The sequence below is a fragment of the Canis lupus genome, chromosome 11, assembly GCF_003254725.2.
Source record: "Canis lupus dingo isolate Sandy chromosome 11, ASM325472v2, whole genome shotgun sequence".
Lineage (NCBI taxonomy): Eukaryota > Metazoa > Chordata > Mammalia > Carnivora > Canidae > Canis > Canis lupus.
The window spans coordinates 68,044,874-68,067,396 of NC_064253.1; the positions used below are offsets into that span (position 1 = coordinate 68,044,874).

The 22,523-nt window shown below is 58.2% G+C and overlaps 2 protein-coding genes and 1 long non-coding RNA gene across 7 annotated transcripts in view; 2 read left to right on the forward strand and 1 right to left on the reverse strand.

Annotated features, from left to right (window-relative positions):
- Nucleotides 1-21,115, forward strand: part of COL27A1 (collagen type XXVII alpha 1 chain) — a 135,058-nt gene extending 113,943 nt beyond the window's left edge. For 3 of the 5 annotated variants that reach the window (XM_025431951.3, XM_049116396.1, XM_049116398.1), the window contains 20 exons: nt 2,221-2,277; nt 2,464-2,517; nt 2,965-3,018; nt 3,272-3,325; nt 4,128-4,181; nt 4,268-4,375; nt 4,864-4,971; nt 5,848-5,955; nt 8,638-8,691; nt 9,156-9,218; nt 9,499-9,552; nt 9,695-9,730; nt 9,857-9,874; nt 10,119-10,154; nt 10,441-10,467; nt 13,648-13,713; nt 13,922-14,090; nt 14,907-15,016; nt 17,329-17,547; nt 19,039-21,115. In XM_025431951.3, the coding sequence (XP_025287736.1) occupies nt 2,221-2,277; nt 2,464-2,517; nt 2,965-3,018; nt 3,272-3,325; nt 4,128-4,181; nt 4,268-4,375; nt 4,864-4,971; nt 5,848-5,955; nt 8,638-8,691; nt 9,156-9,218; nt 9,499-9,552; nt 9,695-9,730; nt 9,857-9,874; nt 10,119-10,154; nt 10,441-10,467; nt 13,648-13,713; nt 13,922-14,090; nt 14,907-15,016; nt 17,329-17,547; nt 19,039-19,185 (1,596 nt within the window). In that variant the 3' untranslated portion in view covers nt 19,186-21,115. Of the gene's footprint in view, nt 1-2,220; nt 2,278-2,463; nt 2,518-2,964; nt 3,019-3,201; nt 3,326-4,127; nt 4,182-4,267; nt 4,376-4,863; nt 4,972-5,847; nt 5,956-8,637; nt 8,692-9,155; nt 9,219-9,498; nt 9,553-9,694; nt 9,731-9,856; nt 9,875-10,118; nt 10,155-10,440; nt 10,468-13,647; nt 13,714-13,921; nt 14,091-14,906; nt 15,017-17,328; nt 17,548-19,038 lie in introns of those variants that run through there. The other 2 variants (XM_049116397.1, XR_007414150.1) reach the window with 2 other exon arrangements.
- The window catches only part of ATP6V1G1 (ATPase H+ transporting V1 subunit G1), a 247,032-nt gene that overhangs the window by 15,067 nt on the left and 209,442 nt on the right, over nt 1-22,523 (forward strand). The window lies entirely within an intron of this gene.
- Nucleotides 6,995-8,400, reverse strand: LOC112649613 (uncharacterized). Its single transcript, XR_003129674.3, has 2 exons — nt 8,222-8,400; nt 6,995-7,421 (listed from the first exon to the last, which is right to left on the reverse strand). It is a non-coding gene; the product is annotated as an uncharacterized LOC112649613 (long non-coding RNA).

The following is a 22,523-nucleotide window of genomic DNA, read 5'->3' on the forward strand; positions in this document are numbered from 1 at the left end:
ATGTGCGGCTAAGCAGGACATCGTGTATATGGCAGCCAGGCCACTTTCTTAGTGATAAGGTATTAGGTTCACTCATTCATTTGGGCATCTGACAGGTATTTATGGATTTATGATAATGAAGAAGTGTTTTCTCGGCCCTGAGCTAGGGGCTGTGGACTGACTGATGCCCTAAAGACCTCCAGAGGGGACTAGACACAAGAGCAAATAGCCAGGCACCAGCTGGAGGGTGCTGGGAGGGGGGAGCAGGTTCCCAGGGGAGACCCCAAAGCAAAACAGCCCTGAGCAAAGCTCCCCCAGGACTTCGCCGTGGTCCTCACCGCATCTCCACGCAGAGGGGTCAGAGTCCCACATGACAGATGGAGAAACGGAGTCTCTGGCTGCTTAAGGACTAGGTCAGGACCAGGGACCAGGGTTCAGACTCTGAGGTCAGGCTGTGCCTCCCAGGCCGGAAACAGGCACCCGGGTGAGCTAATGCACTGCTGACTGGTGACTTCCTTGGGTGGTGTCTCGAGGGATTAGCGATGGGACTCTGGGAACAAGGAGAAGACGGGGCTCCTCCAGCGTCCTGGTGCTAAAAACACATCCCCAAGCTACAGCCACAGTGTGTGTGTGTCGAGGGGCGAGCGGGGGAGATCCGTATAGCCAGCTTTGGGTTCAGCACCCTTTGATTCCTGTGTGGCCTTGGCTAAGACCCTTCCTTCCCTGGGCCTCAGTTTCCTGGTCTGTAAAATGGGCCAACAGCCACAGCAGCGAGGGAGGCCGTAGGGACACCCGGTAGACACGGCCTCCTTCTCCAAAGTGCCCCAGTCCCGCTGCCTCCCTCCACGGTGGGACCGAGGCTTGGGACAGAGAGCCATGGAGGGAGGTCAGGGAGGAGAGGGAATCCCCACTCCCTGGGCCACCCCCTCGGGTCCAACTTGTTCTGAGCCTCGGGCCAAGTCCCTCCCGCCTTCGGTCTCTGCCCACAGGAGCCACAGAGGCTCTGGGCCAAGGCACTACGGCTGCCAGCCCTCAGGGCTGATTGGGCCTGGGACGGGCTCCAGCCCCAGGGATGGCTCCCTCTCCTGCCTCTCAGGCTTCCCCTTCAGTCCCTGCCAGCATCCGGGGGGCCCCGGCTGAGCCTCCGGCCCAGAATGCACCCCCAGGGGAGGGGACACTGGTTGTCCGGGGCTGGAATGTTGCGAGCCCTGGGATCCTGCCACTTGCAGCTCCGATGACACCTTCCCTGTAGCTGGCACATGGCATCCAGCCTCTGGGCTGGGTGGTGGCCCAGGGCCCGGAGTGGCCTGCCAGGGCTCAGGACCTCCACTCCAAACCCTCCCCCACCCCATCCCTCTGACTGCATCCAGGCCACACACCGTCCCCCGTTACTGTCACCAACAGCCGATTTCATGGCCATCTGAGCCCCTACTACGTGGGCAGTACGAGCTTTCCTCCCTGGTCCTCAGAGCAGCCCGGCAAGGCATCAGTCCTGTGTCGCAGCCAGGGATCTGTCCTGTGGACGAGACTCTCCGAATTGGCCCACAGCCGAGGGCAACCTGGGGCCGCCCAGGGCCTGCTCCGGGGCTCCCACCCAGGGTAGGAGGTTCCTGTTAGAGCTGCAGCCCTCTGCCCACCCTATTCCAGCAGAGATGGGAGAAAGGGACTCCCATTCAGAGCTCAACAGTGGAGCAGCCCACGTCGCCCCTCTATGCCTCGGTGTCCTCATCCGTCAAATGGGGAAAATAACATTACACGCTTCACAGGGCTGTTGGGTCCCTGTCGAGCACCACGCGGGGGTTTCTCGCATCATCTCCCCCAATCCTCGCCCTCCTCACTCCTGGGTATGGCCATTGTCCTCTGCCCCGCCTCACCCCCATCCCCCAGCTGAGCAGAAGAGCTCCCAGCTGGGAAGGGACCTGTGGAGGGTCTGAGGCCTGGGTCCTGTGCAAGCTGGTGTGACCACGGTCTCTGCTCTGAGCTGCCTGGGTCTTGCGGCCCGAGGGTACCCACGGGGTGGAGGGAGCAGGCCCGACAGGAAGGAGCGCTGTTCTGGGTTCCACGGTCCTGGTCGCACGCCCTGGCCTGCCCCTTCCCCTCTCTGGCCTCAGTCTCCCCGTCTGTAACCCTGAGTCGGCTGGACTTCATCTCTGATGAAGGCCTCTGCGCCGTGTGGAGTGCCTGCAGTCCCCCACTGCACCAGGAGCCAAGAGCGGGTCCTAAAGCTGGTTGTGTCCACAGGGGGAGCAGGGCGAGGACGGCAAGGCCGAGGGGCCACCCGGGCCCCCTGGAGATCGGGTGAGCCCCCCGTTTCTGTCCCCTGGACCTCTGCCAAGGGGGAGCCCGGGCTTGATGCTGGGGGCAGGGGCGGGGGATGCTGAGCAGGGGTGAAGTTGCTGCAGGCGTCAGAGGGGGTGGCCCGTGAGGCCCAGCTCTGTGTCCCCCACCCCTGGTGGCTCATGTGTTGTTGTCCTTGCCGTCCAGGGCTCTGTAGGCGATCGAGGAGACCGCGGGGAGCCAGGGGACCCGGGATACCCTGTGAGTACCAGGGCTCTGACCCCCCGGCCCTCAGCAGGAGACAGGCCCTCCCTCCCCCTGCCAGTGCCCAGCCCGAAGCACAGGCCCCCTCAAAGGGCTCGGGTCTTGCGCACACTGGCAGGGCTGCGGCGGGGAGGGCGGGTGGATGGAGAGACCCTTCCTGGCGGGGCCTCGGTCTCCCCTTTGGGGCCAGGCATGGCTCTCCCAGCCCAGGCAATGCACAGAAGCGGGAGGCGGGCCACTGAGGGAGCACCAGGCCCCCCAGGCTCCTCCCTGCCCCCGCCCCTCCATCCTCCCCCTGTGCAGCTTTGCAGAGCAGCAAGCTGAGAGGAGACGGGGCAGTGACACCTGGGTAGGAGGAGCAAGGGCTTCGGGGGCTCCCCCGGGGCTGGAAGCTACCCGGCCCCCCCAGGATGGGCCCCTCACCCATCTGTCCTTGGCTTCCAGGGTCAGGAAGGTGTGCCAGGCCTCCGAGGGGATCCAGGCCAGCAGGGCCTACCAGTGAGTGGCGCTTCCTATCCTCTCCCTCTCTTCCCCAGGTGGGCGGGTGGGCAGTGGGGGCAGTCGGGGGCCCTGCTCCCGGCAGGTCAGGCCGGGGCAGTCCACTCTGGCTTCTCCCGCCCTGATGCCGGGGGCACCCCCAGAGCCTGCCCCCCCAAACCCCTCCCACCCCTCCCCCTCTAGGCGGACACTGGCCACCCTCCCCGGGAGAGAATCCTGGGGCCGCTTTGCATCATCTCACCTTGGTTTGCAGGGGCATCCGGGACCCCGGGGGCGGCCGGGACCCAAAGGATCGAAAGGGGAAGAGGTAAGGGGATTGATGTCCTTAGGGGGCGGGGGGAGGGGCGCTCTGGCAAGGGCGGACACAGGTCCCCACAGGTAGGAGGCTACAGGAGGCTGGGCCCTTGGGGGCCTGCGGGGTGCTCCCTGGCCAAGATCTCTCCCCCGCCAAGGGCCTGAGGGAGGGAGGATCACCGGCTCCACTGGCAGGGCCTCCAGGAGGGGGACCACCTGTGGGGCCAGCAGGGGGATTTGAACACAGGGCAGTCAAGAGCCAGCCCAGCCATTCATTCCACACAATGGGAGAAAATTTGGAGAGTCCGGGGGTCCGGAGGGGGGCGGGGGCAGCGATGCTGGTGGCAGGAACTGAGGGGTGGTCGAGGACTTTCCCGCCTCGCACCCAGAGCCCGTGTCTGCCTCCACTGAGGCTGGGCCAGTGCTGTCTTAATGGCCCCCACCCCCAGGCCTGTCTCCTTCCTCTCCATCCCCCCCTCCCCCAGGGATCTAGCCACACTCTGGAGGATCAAAGGGTCTGGGAGCCCAGCCAGCCGTGGGCCCAGGCTCCCCCTGGGAAAGGGCAGGGCCTAGAGCCTCTGCAGCACCGGGAGCCAGTGGGGGCCCGGGGCCCAGAGCGGGGGCGGTGACAACACTGGCAGCTTCCACGCCCGGAGTGCTGGGGTCCGTCTGCAGGTCCAGATACTGAGGCCCAAGAGGTGGAGGGGCAGGGCCGGGCCGCACAGGAGCCCGTGATCCTTTGAGCCCCCCTTCCAGACCTCCCAGGGTTCCGGCCCCCCTCCCGGCGGACTGTCACGTGCCCCTTGCTTTCACAGGGACCAAAGGGAAAGCACGGCAAGGCCGGGGCTCCAGGACGCAGGGGGATTCAGGTGAGTGGCCGCAGCCCTGGCCGGTCCTCCCCGCCTGCCGCCCTGCCCTCCACAGAGGCCCTCACCCGCTTCTCTTATACCCCCAGGGCCTGCAGGGGCTGCCGGGGCCCCGGGGCGTGGTGGGGAGACAGGGCCCCGAGGGTGTCGCAGGACCAGACGGGTTTCCCGGCAGGGATGGCCCAGCAGGACAGCAGGTGAGCAGCACCGGGGCTTAACAGACCGTGTCTCCGTCCGAGACCAGGTGTGTTGTGTGCGTTGGGGCGCCGGGGTGGTCCTGCCGTAGGCCACGGGCCAGGAGGAGCAGGTTGGAAAGCCTGGACGGGGCAGGCCCAACACGTCCAGAAGTTTCGGGCGTGGGCCCAGAACTCACAAATCTGCAGCTGGGTGGCTCCGCGGTTCAGCGCCGCCTTCGGCCCAGGACGTGGTCCTGGGATCCGGGATCGAGTCTCACGTCGGGATCCCTGCATGGCGCCTGCTTCTCCCTCTGCTTGTGTGTCTGCCCCCGACCCTCCCCGCCCTCTCATGAATAAATAAATAAAATCTTAGCAGGATGACCTCCCTCCCTCCAGTTCCACTCAGAGTCCACCCCAGACTCTGAGACGTCCTGCACCGCCCCCCCCCCACCCCCGGCTGCCTGTTTCCTGCAACGTGAGGGGTCCTCCTTCGCCCTCTTTCTGTACAGGGGGAGCAGGGAGACGATGGGGACCCTGGCCCCGTGGGCCCTGCCGGGAAGAGAGGAAATCCAGGTGTGGCCGGCTTGCCTGGAGCGCAGGGGCCCCCGGGATTCAAGGTCAGACACCTGCAAATCCTTCTCACCCGCCTTCCACCCTTTCACCCTGGGCACTAACTATAATGACGTGGGTTAGAAGGGTGACGCGGGCGCCCGTGTCCCGGGGCCTGTGTGGAAATGGAGTCCCTGGCGCTGACGGTCCTCGGGGTCCCCGGCCCACGCGGGCGCCTGACTTAGGGGACAGTTCACCCCATAGCTGTGCATACCCTCGGGCCCAGGGCATTGAGCTGCCCTTGGGCGCCCTCCTGTGGGCCTTCGTGGGACAACGGCTGCTGCTCGCAGCCAGGGGCTCGTCCAAAAAGCATCTTTTTTTTTTTTTTTTTTTTTTTTTTTTTTTTTTTTTTTTTTTTTTTTTTTTTTCAAAAAGCATCTTTTTAGAAAGTGTTCCCCGCGGTGGGGGAGGCAGCCACCAGTGGACCTGAGCCCAGGGCTCCACACCCAAGGGGAGGTCGAGGTGGACGACTGAGACATGGCTCCTCTCGGCCTCCCCAAGCGAGAGGTTTAGCTGGGGAGAGGCTGGAACCCTCTGCGGGAGCAGCGGGCATGGGGTGGCGGGTGGCAGGGAGAGGTGGCCTTGTCCCCCCACCTCCATGGGGAGGATTTACTTGAGGAGAGAGGGGGAGGCGGCTGCAGTGGGGGTGGGAACTTTGTGGTCTGCTGGGGGGAAACAGTGAAGAGGACAGGCAGGGGAAGTTGGGGCTGAAGTTCTGAGCCCCCGCCAGGCCCGCCATCTGAGCCCCAGCATCCCGTCCCCGAGATGTCAGCGGGGCCTGTGGAATCACCACTCTGTCTCTCCTAAGCCCCCCTCCTCTAGGACCAAGTCCCCCCCAACCCCATTGATTGGTCATTTTGGTGTTTTGTTTTTTCTTTTTAAAGGGCGAAAGTGGGTTACCTGGGCAGCTGGGTCCTCCTGGCAAACGAGGGACAGCGGGAGGCACCGGGCTTCCTGGGAACCGGGGGGAACCTGGATCCAAAGGCCAGCCGGTGAGTGAGCCCCAGGGAAGGCAGACGTTCTCTCACTCGCACGCCCGCAAACACGTCCACACACGCACACACGGGCCCAGAAGCCTCCTGCCGGCCCTGTGACACGGACCGGGCGACACCCTCTCTGAGCCCCGGGTGCTCCTCGGCCTCCCCTGAGTGGGGAGGGTTGGAGGGGGGAGGCTGAGAGATGAGAACTGAGTGGTCCCTTCAGGAAGAGGAGAGGTGGCGGGTGCCAACCTGAACTCGAAATAGCCTTACGACTATCAAAGAAATCCAACCCGTGGTTCAAAAAGCATCCCACGTGGAAAACCTTGGGCTCAGATGACTTCCCTGGAGCATTCTAGGCAGAGTGAATGGAAGAAGTAATGCCGATTCTGCATAAACCCTTCCGGAAAATTGAAGAGGAAGGAATATTTGCCAGCATATTCAATGAAGCTAGTATCTCCCTGATGTCAAAGTTGGACAAAGGCATCGCAAGAACGCTCCAGACTCATATAGCTCAGAAATAGAGGGATGCCCGGGTGGCTCAGTGGTTGAGCGTCTGCCTTTGGCTCAGGGCGTGACCCCGGGGTCCTGGGATCGAGTCCTGCATCGGGCTCCCTGCATGGAGCCTGCTTCTCCCTCTGCCTGTGTCTCTGCCTCTCTCTCTGTGTCTCTTATGAATAAATAAATAAAATCTTAAAAAAAAAGAAATAGAGATAAGGAGATTCTCAACACAATTGTAGAAAAATCAGTCTAAGAATGTGTAAAAAAAAAAAAAAGGGGGGAGGACACCGAGACCAGATGTACCCCAGGAATGCGAGGGTGGCGTGATATTTGAAAGTAAGTCAACATAATTCACCATCTTAACAAACTGAGAAAGAAAACCTATTTGCTCCCCTCCGTGGATGCAAGAAAAGCATTTGCCAAAACGCAACCCCATTTCTGATAAAAGCGCTCCATGAACTTGGTATACGGAAAAGGAGCTTCCCCGATGGGGAGGAAGGCGTTGGTGGAAAACGGACACTTAGCATCACACTTAATAGTGAATGGCGTGGTGTTGTGTTTCGCTTTTTTTTTTTTTTTTTTTTTTTTGTCCAAGAAGCAGAAACGAGTCGAAGATGCTTGTTCTCACTACTTCTACTCCGCGTTGGGCTGGCAGTTCGAGCCGGTGCCGTAAGGAATGAAAAACAAAAGGCATTCATCTCAAAAAAGGAAGAAGCGACTCTTTTCATGGGTAGATAGAATCACCGTCTGTGTAGAAGCCCGGATGGAATCCGCAGTGAAGCTGCTAGAACCAGTGGTACAGCAAGACGACGGGACACCAGCTCCGAGTGCACGAAGGAACTGTACGCTAGCCACAGTCAGAACTTGAGACCCAAAAAGCAGTGCTGTTTATAATAGCGAGAAAACGGCCAACTCTTAGACATCCGTATGCCGACGGGCGTACGTACGAGGCAGGTGCACTGCAAAGCTTCGAAGCATTTCTGAAATCAACCGGGGAAGACCTAAGTAAGCGGAGGTGCTGTGCTCAGTGGTCAAAGACTCGGTGCTGTTAGGATGGCAGTTGCCCCCCAGTTGGTATATGGAGTCAGCACGATCCCAACCAAAATCCCATCAGGCCTCTCTCGTGGAAGAAATAACAAGCTTGAGTCTCACATTTATTTGCAAGTGGGCAAGATCTGGAATAACCAAAGCAACTCGAAAAGAGAAGGCTTTTCTTTTGGGGGAACTCCCAGTAGTTGATTTCCAGACATTATATAGGAACAGCAACCAAGAGGGGAGGCACCGCCATCAACATACTAATAATAGGCCAAAGGAACGGCATGGAGAGTCCAGAAATATATTCACACGTGGATAACGGACTTTTGACAAAGTTGCAGAAGCAACTCAGTCTTTTCTAGCAACTGGACACCTTATAACGTGGACAAAATGAACTCAACGTGGACCACACGCCTAAATGTAAAACCTAAAATGCTCAACTTTTAGAAGAGAGCGTAGCAGAAAAATCGTAATCGTCGAGACCTGGGGTTATACGAGGATTTCTTAGATGTGACACCAAAAAGGAGTGATGAGTGGGGCTTTATCAAAATGTAAAGCTTTGGCTCCTCCAAGGACGCTGTTAAGAGAATAAAAAGACAAGCCACGTGGTAGGAGAACGTGCAAATTTATAGCTAGGAAAGGATTTGTATCTAGAATATGTAAAGAGTTCTCAAAACTCAATAGTAAGGATGGCACCCGTGTGACTACGAGCACGTTCCTGCTCCCTGAGCCGCAGGCCTCTCACCTGTGCCTGTTACGCCTCCCTGGGCCGAAGTCGGAACGGGGGTGCATGCAACCACCTGGCACATCGGGGCCCACAGCTCATGAGCTCCTTCTGGGGGGCCTAGTCCTTGATGGAGCCTCTGAGACGGGTCCAGGGAAGCGTTTGCAGGTCCTTTCATTCACTTCCTTGAAGACGTGGGACAGGAGACCCCCAGTGTTCTAGAACATTCCTCATGGAATCCCTGAGCTGGCCTCCGCAGAGGGCACAGGCTCCTGCCCGCTCGGAGCCCAGGCGACCGCTGTCTAGCATATGAGCCTTTGCCTGGAGGTGGCGTCGCCGAAGTCCGTGGGGGAAGGCCAGCCCTGGGGTCCCGGGTGATGGGCTGGGCCCCCTCGCCCTGGCTGCACCCACCACATCTCGCTCTGCTCTCCCCGCAGGGTGACTCTGGCGAGATGGGCTTCCCAGGAATGGCTGGCCTCTTCGGACCCAAGGTACGGGCTCCCGCTCCACCCGGTTCCTGTTGGGGTCCCCTCCATCCACCCCCCTGTTCGTTTATCCATTTACTCAACAAATACTCCTTGAGCGCTCCCACGTGGGCTGGAAGGCCGCCTGCACCGGGCGCGAGCATCCGCGTTCTCCAGCGGACCTGGGTCCCCAGCCCGGCTCTCCTGCTCTGGGCGTTAGGCAGGGGACTCTGTACCTCCGGTTGGGCCTCAGTGTTGCCATCTGTGAAATGGGCGGGATGCCCGTAGAGGGTTGTTGTGGCAGAGGCGTACGGCATATAGCGCTGGTACCTGCTTGCTAATTGTGGACATTTGTGACTCTTCCCGGAGCCTCCAGGTAAGGCCTCTCTTGACAGGAAGGGCGAGGTGTGGCCAGCGCCCAGGGGCCGTGGAGCCGCGGGAGCCCCGACCCGGTGGCCACCCAGACACAGCCCTTCTTCTGCCTCCCACAGGGCCCCCCCGGAGACGTCGGCTCCAAAGGCATCCAGGGCCCTCGGGGGCCCCCTGGCTTGATGGTGAGTCCCCTCCTGGTCGGTCCGAGCAGGGCCAGTCGCCCGGGCCCAGGGCTGGCCGGCCGGCCGCCGGGTGGAGGCACACCCCACTCCCCCTGTTCCGTCAGGCTGGAGCCCTCTCTGCCCACAGCCTTCCTTCCCACTTCCAGCCCCTTGCTTGAGCCATTCCCGCGCCCCCCTCCCCTGCCCCCTCGCCCCCCACCCTCGGACCCCACCCCAAGTCACACAGGAGGGGCCCCCAGGCCCTGCAATGAGGGCACACAAACCCTTCTCTCTCCTCTAGGGAAAGGAAGGCATCATTGGGCCCCTCGGAATCCTGGGACCTTCGGGACGCCCGGTATGTGTAGGGGGCCGGCCAGAAGGACTGCGGGGGCAAGCTTATCTCTACGGCCCAGGGCCAGTCTGAGCCTCAGTGTCCCCATCTCGGGACTAGAACTTCCTGTCTGAGTCCTCTCTTACCGGGCCATGGTTTATTGCAGGGTCCAAAGGGTGACAAAGGCAGCCGAGGGGACTTGGTGAGTTGATGGGCTGGGCGGGGGTGGAGGGGGGAAGCAGAGCTGCAGTGGGTGGGGTGGGGGAGGGGTGGAGGGCATGGCTCAGCCCCACCCCCTGACTGTCTCTCTGCTTCTGTCCTCCTCCAGGGATTGCAAGGTCCGAGGGTGAGTGGGCCGGGGGATGAGGGCTGCCGGGATGGGGGAGTGGGACGGGTGGGCGCTGTGGGCTCCCCTGCCCATGAGCGCTGGAGCCCTCGGGCGTGTTCTCTGCCCCGGGCCTCAGTCCTCCTGTGTACCCCTCTGTGCTGGAGCCATCACTGTCCCTGGGTCGCACGTCTGCTCCGGGAGGCCCGGGTGGGGAAGATGGAAGGCCTTTGGCCAGGGCCTCACTCTTCTTCTTTTCCTCCAGGGTCCTCCTGGTCCCAGAGGGCGGCCTGGCCCACCGGTAGGTACTCGCGCTCAGCGGCCCCTTGGACTCCAGGGCAGGGGGGCAGAGCTCCCTTGAAGGAGACCCCGGGCTTGGCCGGCAGTTGCCTGTCTTGACCTCACAAGCCTCCACTGACTTCTAGAAAGGCCTAGGGCCGCCCTGGCAAGACCAGGCCCCTAGAAGAGCAGAGACCAGTTGTGTGTGCCCTCTCGTGCCCGGATGCCCCCCCCCCCGGCTCCTGACAGCCCCTGGGGCCCTAGCACCCAGTGCCTGCCAAATAGTGACCGAGCGTCTTCTTTTGCAGGGTCCTCCGGGGAGCCCTCTCCACTTTGTAAGTTGGCGAATGTTCTCTTTGGCCGGCTTGGGGTAAGGCCTGGGAGGGCAAGGGGGTGGTTGGCCGCTGACCTCTTTTTGTTCACAATGGCTGGAACCCTCAGCCAGGCCCAGGGATGCCCGTGTGCTTTTGTCTATCCATGCCGGGCCCCGGGCTCTGAATCGGCAGAAAGAGCCCTGCGCCAGGGGATGGGGGGATCCAGGTTCTAGCCAGGATGTGCCCCTGACTGTGAACCCAGGAAGACCCTCCAGTGGCTGGGCTCCTGGTCTGGTCGGCGTCCTTGGTGCAGATCAGCCGATTGCCGAGGGTCTACATAGGTCCTGGTATTAATTCAAGCTTGGAGGACGGGGGTGGGGTGTTCCCCATACCAAAGAGTGATTATGGGACACCAGCTGGGGGTCCTGCAGGTCAACTCAATCCCGACACTGTGCACCAGGACGAAGCACCAGACCCCACGGGTTCCCAACCCCACAGGACGCACTCCCCATCCTGCCCACCTCAGATGCCGGCTTGTCACCTGGGCTTCTGGCCCACCGGGTATAGACCAGGGGTTCCCACGCCCTGTCATCAGCGTCAATTAATTTGCTCAAGCAGCTCACAGATCAGAGAAACATTTTCCCTACTAGATTATCGGTTTATTATTTAAAAAACTAATAATAATAACTCAGGAACAACCAGGTGGAAGACGGGCACCAGGTGCGGCGGAGGCCCAGAGCTCCTGAGCCCTCTCCAGGCGGCCACTCCCCAGATCTCCACGTGGTCGCCAACTCTGAAGACCACCCTTTTGGGTTTTTATGGAGGCTTCGTTACATAAGTGTGACTGATGAAATCATTGGCCATTGGTGGTTGATTCACCCTCCAGCCCCTCTGCCCTCCCCGGAGGTGGCGGTGGTGAGGCGGGTGGGCCAGGACTACAGCTTCTAACCCACTTATCCCAAGGTTGCTTCCCTCAGCAATCAGGCCCCCTACCCCGTGGTTACCTGGGGGCTTTGCGAGAGTCCCCTCAGTAACATGACGAGAGACTGTGCCAGGAAGAGGGCCAAAGACCAAATACATATTTCTTTTTAAGATTTTATGTATTTATTCGTGAGAAACACAGAGAGAGAGATGCAGAGACACAGGCAGAGGGAGAAGCAGGCTCCATGCAGGGAGCCCGATGCAGAACTTGATCCCAGGACCCTGGGATCACACCCTGAGCCAAAGACGCTCAACCACTGAGCCACCCAGGCGTCCCCAAAATATATTTCTTATAGGTCACAACATCATAGGGTCCCTTCATCTCAGATTGAGTCCAAAGAGGGCCGGGCAAGGGAGCAGACTGGGGCAGGGAGGCTGCGTTCCTCCCTGGTGGGTGCCTGCCTGAAAGTATGGCCCCTCCCAGCCTCCACCCCAACCAGGGGCCCTCCCCGTGTTACCACTGCGCCAGCTGATGGTCACGCCCAGGCCCTGACAGTGTCCCCCGGATTGACTGAGCCAGGCCCTTGGATTCTCTGCTCTTCTCATCTCTCAGCTTCCGTCCAGCACCCCCTCTCCCCCACCCGGGCATCGTTCACGAAAATGAACTGTTGGCCCCAGCCTCCCCTCCACAGCTTCCGTAGCCCTTTCATCACTAAGGAAGCCAGACAGCTGGGGGAAAGTGAAGAGATCCAGAAAAAAAACCCTTTCCTTCTAAAAAAAAAAAAAAAGGAAAATTTGAGGATTTTTTAAATTAAGATTTTAATTATTTATTCATGAGAGACCAGAGAGAGAGGGGGGGTGCAGAGACACAGGCAGAGGGAAAAGCAAGCTCCATGCAGGGAGCCTGACGTGGGACTCGATCCCAGGTCTCCAGGATCATGCCCGGGGCTGAAGACAGGGCCAAACCACTGAGCCACCCGGGCTGCCCAAGGATTTTTTTTTTTTAAGATTTTATTTATTTATTCCTGAGAGACACACAGAGAGGCAGAGACACAGGCAGAGGGAGAAGCAGGCTCCCTGCGGGGAGCCCCATACGGGATTCGATCCCAGTACTCTGGGATCATGCCCTGAGACAAAGGCAGACGCTCAACCACTGAGCCGCCCAGGTGCCCCAAATTCGAGGATTTTGAATGTTTTGCATGGGAATGGATATACCGAGTGTCTGTGACACGCGGACAATGGGAGGTGGGCTCTTCCTGGATTCGCTCATTTATTCCTCTCGAGGTTCCGAGAGCTTGAGCGTCGTGCCCACCCTCAGATGTAGGGAGGCGGTAAGCCGGCTGCCCGGGTCATGCAGTTAGCAGGGAGCAAGGCTGAGATGTGAACTTGAGAAACAACCTCTAGAGTCGGGGCTCTGGACCTCTTGGGCCTCACTCAATGTCACAGTCTCCCCAGCAAGGCCATTTCTGGGAAGCCCCAGGCCAGGGTCAGAGGCACAGGTGTGGGGTAGACAGTCACACCGCAAGCCAGAGGAGAAACTCAGGGCCCGTGGGTACACAGAGAAGGGGGCCGCACCCAGCCTGGGGGTGAGCGAGCGCACCAGGAACGAGTTCCGACGGAAGTGGACGTCTGTAGGATGAGTATAGGGCCGGGTTTCTCACCGCGACATGTATGGACCTTGGGGGACCAGATGATTTTTTTGCTGCAAGTGATTGTAGGATGGTTAGCAGCATCCCTGGCCTCGACCCACTAGATGCCGGGAGTACCCCCTTCTCCACCTGTGACGGCCAAGAAGTCTCTAGACATAACCACATAGCCCCTACAGAGCACCACTGCCCCTGATTGAGAACCACTGGAGTAGGAGATAGGCAGGTGGGAAGAAGAATGTTCCGGGTATTGGGAGCCGCATGTGCAAAGGTCCTGTGGCCAGATTGAGCATGATGCTTAGCAACTTAGCTGTTTCATAGTGTGTCTGGTGTGTGGAGCATATATGGGCAAGAGAAGAGAGGCTGGGCCAGAGACCGCAGTCCTCAGGCCAGGTCTTGGAACCACGTGGGTGGAGGAATTTGGACTTAATCCCGAGGGCGATGAAGAGCTATGGAAGTGCCTGATAAAAGAGAGTTGAAGGGTCAGCCCTGACTCCGTAAATGGAGGGAGGACGAGAGAGTTGCACAGGAGGCAGGTGGGTGGGAGAGCTCGTGCTCCGGCCCTGGGTCTCCCTCCCGGGGAGTCTGGGGGGCCCCGGGGGGCAGGATGCACAGCTGTCTTCTCTGGGCACAGCAGCAAGATGACCTGGGCGCAGCTTTCCAGACGTGGATGGACACAAATGGAGCACTGAAAGCAGAGGTACTCCGGCCGCCCGCCCGCCTGGGCCCCCTTCCCGGGCAAGCTTCCCAGCTCTCACGGCAGCCCCCACCCCGGGGGGCACCCAGCTTCCTTGCCTGTCAGGTGGAGGGAGCCCCTTCACGCCCCTGGGGCCTCAGGGCATCTCCCGAGTAGGTTGGGGGGGCCGGGCCCCCGGGGGCCGCTGGCCAGCCGCTCTCCTCCATGACAGGGTTACAGCCATCCGGACCGGCTGGTGCTGGACCAGGGAGGGGAGATCTTTAAAACCTTACACTACCTCAGCAACCTCATCCAGAGCATTAAGACGCCCCTGGGCACCAAAGAGAACCCCGCCCGGGTCTGCCGGGACCTCATGGACTGTGAGCAGAAGATGGTGGATGGTATGAGGGCCTGTGGGGTCCGGGGCTGGAGGGGGGGGCAGGGGCCTTCCAGGAGGGGCTGGGGACGTGGAGCATTCACGTCTTGGCTCATCGGGGTCAAGTGTCTATCCCTGGGGACACAGGCGCGTGAGGCAGTCACTTCTCCCCTCGACAGTCCCCGAGCCTCACACGCGGACGGACCCTGTGACTCCTGGAGTGTGGGAAAGTGGGGACGACCGTCCAGTGCAAGGAGACAAGAGCTTGGGCAGGCCAAGCGCCCAAGGCAGGAGGAGGCTGTCACGGATTCCCTGAGAGCCAGGATGTCCCCCCCTTTCTGTCCACACGTCTTCCCTCCACTGACGAGAAGGTGGACCGGCGCCGGTCCTCTCAGCTGTGGGGCCGTGCATTCCCTTGGGAGCCCAGTGGGGAAACCAGATGCCAGCAGATGTGCCCAGCTGACGGGGTGGAAGCCTGACCCCCCTCCTCCCCCGGCAAGCCCTGGGAGGATCACCAGCCTTGGGGGAGACCCCATTCAATTGGATGATCCCTAAGTCCCCGGGCTAGTGGTTCAGCCTCTCAGCCTGAGCTGGCCCCTCTGTAGGATGGACACGGGCAGGTGCTCAGCCGTGTGGCTCCGCCAGGGGCCCCGCCAGCCGTGAGCTCTGCCCTGAGCGTTTCCTGCCATCTCAGTGGCTCCTGGCATCCTTCTCCACGTCCTTTCTTGACGCCATTGCCCAACTGGGGCTCAGAGGGTCACAAGGTTGGGGTCCACCTGCAGAAGCAGGCCCTGGGCTCCTCCTCACGTACATATACCGCCCCCCTCCCTGCTGCCTGCAGGTACCTACTGGGTGGATCCAAACCTTGGCTGCTCATCCGACACCATCGAAGTTTCCTGCAACTTCACGCACGGTGGACAAACGTGTCTCAAGCCCATCACGGCCTCCAAGGTAGCAGTCTGCTCCCCACCCCCACCCCCGACTGGCCCTCTCTATGCCCACCTTGCCCTGGGCCACTGCCCACCCAAATTTTGGTCTGGGCCATGACCATGGCTTCTTTATGAACCTCGGTTTTCTTTCTCATCTATAAATTGGGAAATGGTTTGTTCTAAATCTGTGGGTTTTTTTTTTTTAAGATTTTATTTATTTATTCATGAGAGACCCAGAGAGAAAGGCAGAGACACAGGCAGAGGGAGAAGGAGGCTCCCCGTGGAGAGCCTGGTATAGGACTGGATCCCAGGACCCCGAGATCACGACCTGAGCCAAAGGCAGATGCTCAACTGCTCAGCCACCCAGGCATCCCTAAATCTGTGGTTTCTAAACCCTTTCAAGACATGTGATGTTAATGGTTCCTATTTCAGATAGAACTTTCTGCCTAATATCTAAAACAGCACAGTTGGCCAGGCTGGCCGGGCTCAGAGAACCATGAACCATCAGGACAAAATAAGTCATGGTCTCCGAGGCGCGTATGCAGATATTTAATTAACGTTCGGTGCCTGCTTTCCATGTGCCTGTCTCTGGGCTGAGCACTTGAGGGGGCTCAGGACAGCTCAACCACAAGCCAGGGCAGGCGGGGCAGTGGGGTGCGGTCACTCCCCCGTCCACGGTACCCCACAGTGGACTGTGGGTCTCCAGTAGCGGCAAGTCCTCCATATGGGAGGATTCATGCTGCAGGGAGAGGAGCCCACCTGCCTGCAGGGGGGAGGCAGGAACCCAGAGGCCCCTCCCATCCCATCAGCCCTCCTGGGGAGGCTCTGGGAGGTGCCTCATGCCAACTGGGTCAGACCCAGGGTTTGAGCATCTCCATGTGGGCCAGCTGGCCAGCAAGCCTTGTTGGGTCCCTACCGTGTGCCGGACGCTGTGTCAGGCACTGGGGCCGCCTCACCCCGGGCCCCGCCAGTCAGGCCCTTTCCTCTCTGACTCTGGCTCGGAGGTTTGGGGTCCCCACAGCAAATCTGGCAGGCAGAGGGCTGAGGTCAGAGTTGGCACCTGCATTGGTGGCACGACTGCCCACCCGGGTCGCCATCCCCATGAGGAGCAATGACCCCTGTTTCGTACCGGCCTCAGCCTACCAATAACCAACGTGGTGGCTGGACCAGCCCTCCTGGTTCTTATGATTGCAAGATGCCCTTCGCTATCCAGAAACTTTGAAAAAATAGAGGTCTGTGATTACGGGACCTGGAAATGACACAGCACACTGGGGACCACACAGCCAGGTCACCGGGAGAGAGAGAGACACAGAGAGAGAGAGTAGGAGCCTGGGGTTCTGCTCCTATTGGGGTCCAGTGTGAGGGCTTAGGGATTCCCGGGTTTGCTCTTAAATTGGTGAATTTAAAACAGGAGAGCGGGAAGGTAAAGCATAGGAAGAGAGAGAACAAGTGGCCCAAATGGGCAGCTCTGGCAATCCTGGTGTCTAAAACAAAGGAGCGGGCCTCGGTGGCTCAGTGGTTGAGCATCTGCCTTCAGCCCGGGCTGAAGCATCGGGCTCCCTGCATGGAGCCTGCTTCTCCCTCTGCCTGTGTCTCTGCCTCTCTCTGTGTGTCTCTCATGAATAAATAAATAAAATCTTTAAAAAAAGAAAAATAAAACAGAGGAGCCTCAGGGCAGCGGGGCGGGCTCTTCACCTGGCCTTGCGGCTGGCATCGCATTTATTCCATTCGTTCGCCATAGCAGTCTTTGAAGTGGATGCCAGACCATGAACGCTTCAATCAGGCGCGTCCTTTACAAAAAGAAAAGCCAGCCGGCAGGGCTGCCGCTGCACCCGCTGCACCCGCTGCACCCGCTCCAGTCGCAGATCCCTTCCCTGTTGGGTGTCCCTGCCATCTCTGGCGTCTTGGGACTTAGAAAGAGTGGGGAGGGCACTTCTCATTTCTCCTGCACTTGTAGAGCCTCCGGACCTTGGGCTAGTTCCTCTTCATCTCCGGGCTTTGGGATCCCAGCTCAGCTCCAAACACAATGCCCTCCCCTTCTCCTGGCTGCACCCATGCAGTGGAGGGTGGCTCGGGTTCCCTCAGGACCCTCGTAGATCGGGCCCTGCAGTCGGCCAGGCCTTGGTATTTTTTCCCTTCCTTGTTCCCCCTTGGCTGTGGACCAGTTCACACAGACCTCAATTCCCCGACTCGATGGCCACTGGTCTGGAAGCAAAGCTGGGAAATGCTTACGAGGAAGCAGCTTCTCTGCGCGCCCTCCAGGGAGAGGGGAGGGCTTGCGAGAACCTTGGGCAGCAGGCCTGACCCTCCCTCACTGCCGTGTCCCTGCCACAGGTCGAGTTTGCTGTCAGCCGGGTTCAGATGAACTTTCTGCACCTGCTGAGCTCTGAGGTGACACAGCATATCACCATCCACTGCCTTAACATGACCGTGTGGCAGGAGGGCACCGGGCAGGCCCCAGCCAAGCGGGCTGTGCGCTTCCGGGCCTGGAACGGGCAGATCTTTGAAGCAGGGGGTCAGTTCAGGCCAGAAGTATCGATGGATGGCTGCAAGGTAACCCGTGGGGCCACTCAAGTTGAAAAGATGGGTTTTTATAATAAAATCGTATATGACAGCACAATACATACTGCTGTATTGCCTTGGTATGTTAGTATGAAGGGTATATTGTATTAGTATATTATTATTATTATTATTATTAGAGATTCTGAGTCTTTTTTTTTTAAGATTTTATTTATTCATGAGAGACCAGAGAGAGAGAGGCAGAGACACAGGCAGAGGGAGAAGCAGGCTCCATGCAGGGAGGCCGACGCAGGACTTGATCCCAGGTCTCCAGGATCACACCCTGGGCCGAAGGGAGGCGCTCAACTGCTGAGCCACCCAGGCGTCCCTATAACAGTTTTATAAAATCCCTTTTATCCACTATCCTCTCTGGGCAAACTGAGAGAAGATCCAGCTGATTGAAAAAAAAAAAAAAAAGCACGGGCTGATAGATGCTGTACCTCTTTGCCAGGCTGCTTGTAGAAGAAGAATGTACTTCTATGCTCTCGGCCCCCTCCCTGGCCAGGCTAATTTCTTCTGTTAACATTTTTGCTTATTTTTCAATACCGCCAAGTGTGTGAGTTGTTGGTGGAGAGGGAGTCAGACATTTGTCCCCAAAACGAGTTTCGCAAGATTAAACAAAACTAGTAATGCACGGCGTTAGTGAGAGTGTGTGGGGAAAGCCACACTCTTGCACAAAGCTATTTGGGGGGAAAAAAAAATTGGGAGAGGCTTTCGGGATTGCAGCTGTGTATACACGAGGATACCTCAGAGAGATTGTGGGTTTGGCTCTAGACCACGGCAAAAATGTGAAGGCGGCGATCAAGTAAGTCTGATGGATTTTTTGGTTTCCCGGCGCACATCGGAGTTACGTCTACGTTACAGTGCAGTCTACTAAGTGTGTAGCAGCACCGTGCCTACAAAAACCATGTCCATACCTTAATTAAAATATACGTCACCGATCAAAGAGGCTGACCATCACCTGAGCTCGCAGTGAGTCAAAATCACTGATCACAGGTGGCCAGAACAAAGGTCACGGTACCGAAAAAGTTTGAAATATTGCAAGAATTCTCAAAAGGTGTGGCAAAGTGAGCAAATGCTGTTGGAACAATGACGGGACAGACTTGCTCCATACAAGGTTGCCACTGAATTTCAATGTATTAAAAAACACAAGATCTGGGCAGCTCGGGAAAGGGCAGAGCAATGGAACCAGGTAGGCCCGTGCAGCCCACAGAGATGCAAAGCCTCAGAAACATACGGATCCTTGAAGCCCACCGATCCGCCTCTAGACTGTGCCCTGGGGAATCAGGAAAGGAGCCCAGGAGGCAGCTACGGTGATATTCATGAGTGCATTCCCTCCCAGGGTGGAGGTAGCAGAAGCAGTCTCAGTGGACGCATGCAGGTCGTGGCTGCAGCGACATGCCAGGGGTCCCTTGCACGGTGGGAAACAGGATGGGGACGCGCACGTGTCGACGATGAGGGTGGTGATGCTCTTCCCTCCCTCAGGTCCAGGACGGCCGCTGGCACCAGACGCTTTTCACCTTCCGGACCCAGGACCCCCAGCAGCTGCCCATTGTCGGCGTGGACAACCTCCCTCCTGCCTCATCAGGGAAGCAGTACCGCCTCGAAGTTGGACCTGCGTGCTTCCTCTGACCTCTGACCTCCTGGCTCTTCTAGGCCTCGACGGGGAGGGAAGAGGAGGAGGAGGAGGCCAGAGGAGGGTACCTAGGGGCAGGTGGGCCCAGGAGAGGCAGCTCACCTGCCCAAGCATCCTTGGGTAGGCCCCAGCTGTTGTCTGCCCTGTAGGAGTGGCCGGGGGGGGGGGGGTGAGGCGGGGGGCAGTGGCAGGGAACTGGGTATCCTTGGGACCAGCTGATCCCGGCTCAGTCCCCCAAAGACCAACCAAAGAGCCAGCCAGAGCGAGCTGGGCCTGCAACCCGCCTGAGCCCCGCGGCCTGTCTCCCAGCTCTGCGGCCACCCCCTGCCCTCCCCAGCTTCCTGCCCAAAGAGCCCCACGTTCCAGCCCGCCTGAGGGGAGGGGGCATCTCGCCAGCTGGTCCCTGCCAGGGAGCTTTGATGTGCAATATTAGAGAGGAGACATGAAAAAGGAGAAAAGGAAAGAAAGAAGTATATATATTTTATTTAAACAAACACAAAGAAGGTGCATTACTATTTTTTTTTTTCACCTGGGAAAGAGGTGAGAGAAGGAGCAGCCAGAGGGTGGGATGCTGTGGAGGCCGAGAGGGGGGCGGCGCGACCCTCGGGGCCGGGGGTGCCCATGCTAGCTACCTCCCACTGTGAAATCGCTGGTGCTCGCAATTGTCTCATAGTGTATGTGATTTTTTTTTTAAGGGAAAAAAAAAGCCTATTTAAGATTTTGAAGGTGCTACCATTTTTGCTACAGACTTCGAAGAACCATTTATTCTGATGTGGAGTATCGTCCACATTTTGCTTTCTCCTCCAAATGACAAAGTTTGGGGAATCTAAAAATGTCCTTAGTGTCGCCCTCGTGTCAGGTAATCAGCTCAGCGGGGGGAGGGGAAGGAAAAAGAAAAAAAAAAACAACAATAACAAAAAAAGCAAAGCCGGAAAAAAAAAAAAAAAGGGAAAAGGAAAAAAAAAAAAAAAAAAAAAACCTTCCAGAAACAGAAGCAGAAAGATTTACATTTTTAATTTATGGACTTTGAAAGGTTTGTCCTCTTCAGGCAGGGGGAGGCCTGAGCATCAAGGATTTGGCTTGGCCTCTCATGGCCCCTTGGAGGGAAGTTAGGCTCGTCTTGGAAGGTGGGATCTAGACCGGAGGGTCCTGGGAGAAGCCTGGACCTCGAAGAAAGCGGTGCGGGGTCAGCGCTGGCCTTGGAGGTGACCTACCAACCGGGAGCCGCCTTACAAGGCCCCGTACCATTCCCCAAATACCGTTCCCCATGATCCTCCCTCCCAGGAGCTTGTCCCCTCCAAGATGCAGCCGTCACTCTTGCTTTTCCACCGTCACTCAATCCTCTAGAAACCCAGCATCATTAGCTCCAAATGTAATTGCGGACTGAGGAGAAAGAATAATTATGGGGATCTCGGGGTTCAGTGTGATCGGGAGACTCAGTGCAGTCTGAGCCGTCCTATATCCGAGAACCAGGCGGCACCCAGGTTGGATTTGGAGGTTACTTTAAGTATGGAATTATTTTTCTAGAAGGGGAAATTTTATGTGAACGTCTATTTGTGTCTTTTATTTTCTCTCTCTCTCTCTCTCTCTCTAAAGTTGTGTTTCTTTGGGAATTGGATTTGATTTTCATTATTTAATACCTCAGTCCGGCCCACCTTCCCCACCAGACACTCCCTGTGCGCCTCGCCCTCCCGCCCCAGCCCAGACGCTCCCCACGGAAGCGTGTTGTAGCAGCTCGGGCCTCATCTCAGCCCCCGCTCCCCCCCAGCCCCGCCAGCGACCGCCTGGCCTCTGTCTCGTTCTCGGGATCTTCTCCTGTCCTCCTATATGTCTGTCCACATGTCAGTGTGTTAAACCCCCAGTGGGTTCCGTTTCTCCTTTTCCCTTCTGGATTTTAAATAAATATTTAAAACTGAGGCAATGGAACGACGCATCGGTGCTGTGTGCTTCTTTGAAAAGCCCAGACGGAGGAGGTTCTGGCCGGGCGGGGGGCTGGAGGGGAGAGGAGCTGCTCAGAGGATGCTGCTTCCTCCGGAGCAGGCGGGTGGGGGGGGGGGGTCCCACGGTGCATGTGTTTCTTAGGGTTGCTGCGACAGTACCACAAACCTGCAGCCAGCAGAAATGCATTCTCTCCCCGGTGGAGGCCGCAAGTCTGAAACCCAAGGGGTGGCAGCTCCGTGGTCCCTCCAGCGCTTCCAGGGGAGCCCCCTGACCTTAGCTTCTGGTGGCCGCGGGCGTTCCTCAGGCCTAGCGGGAGCTCTGCAGTCTCTGCCTCTGGAGACACCCGGCCTTCCTGCTCCCTGTGCGGCTCCGTCTCCGTCCTCACATCTTTTTATAAGGACACCAGTCCTACTGGGTGAGGACCTACCCTAATAAGCTCATCTGAACGTTTTTTTAAAAAAGGTTTAATTTATTTATTCATGAGACACCCAGAGAGAGAGAGAGGGGGAGAGACACAGGCAGGGGGAGAAGCAGGCTCCCTGCAAGGAGCCCGATGCGGGACTCGATCCCGGGACCCTGGGATCAGGCCTTGAGCCGAAGGCAGACGCTCAACCACTGAGCCCCCCAGGGGCCCTCATCTGAACTTGATTACCTCTGCAAAGACTATTTCCATGTAAGGCCACGTTCACGGGTAATAAGCTTAGGACTTTGACGTATCTTTTCGGGGTGGGGGGGACACGATTCAACTCATGACCCACAGGGAGGAGGTATATTGAGGTTAACTTGAGCGATTCCTTTTTTCTTTTTTAGCGTAGTCACACACACATGAGACTTACCATTTCGTACACTCACCACGTACAACCTGTGCAACCATCCCCACAGCCTAGTTCCAGAACATTCTCATCACCCCAAAAGGAAACTCCATACCTGTGAAGCAGTCACTCCCCATTTCCCTCGGCCCAAGCCCCAGAAAAGCACTAACCGGATTTCCGACTCTGCCTACTGCGGGTATTTCACAGACGAGGAATCCTATCTCAGATAAACGGGATCCTGTTTTGCACATGGGAAAGTTCAATTTAACGTGTGCTCCCCACCATAGAAAGCTCACGATGTATGGCCTCCTGTGACTGTCTTCTTTCCCGTAGCGGGATTGCAAGGTTCGTCCTTGCGGTATGTATCCGTCCAGTACTTCATTCCTTTTTATGACTCGGTAATATCCTACTGTGCGGACGGGACGCATTTTGATTATCCATTCACCCACTGACGGACGTTTGCGTTGTTTCCTTCTTGCGGGGCTTGTGGACGGTGCTTCCACAAATAGGAGCGTTTGCTCCTTACCTGGAAGATGCTTGAGACAGGCCATGGCGACACCTGCCTTGGAGCCGGTGAGGAT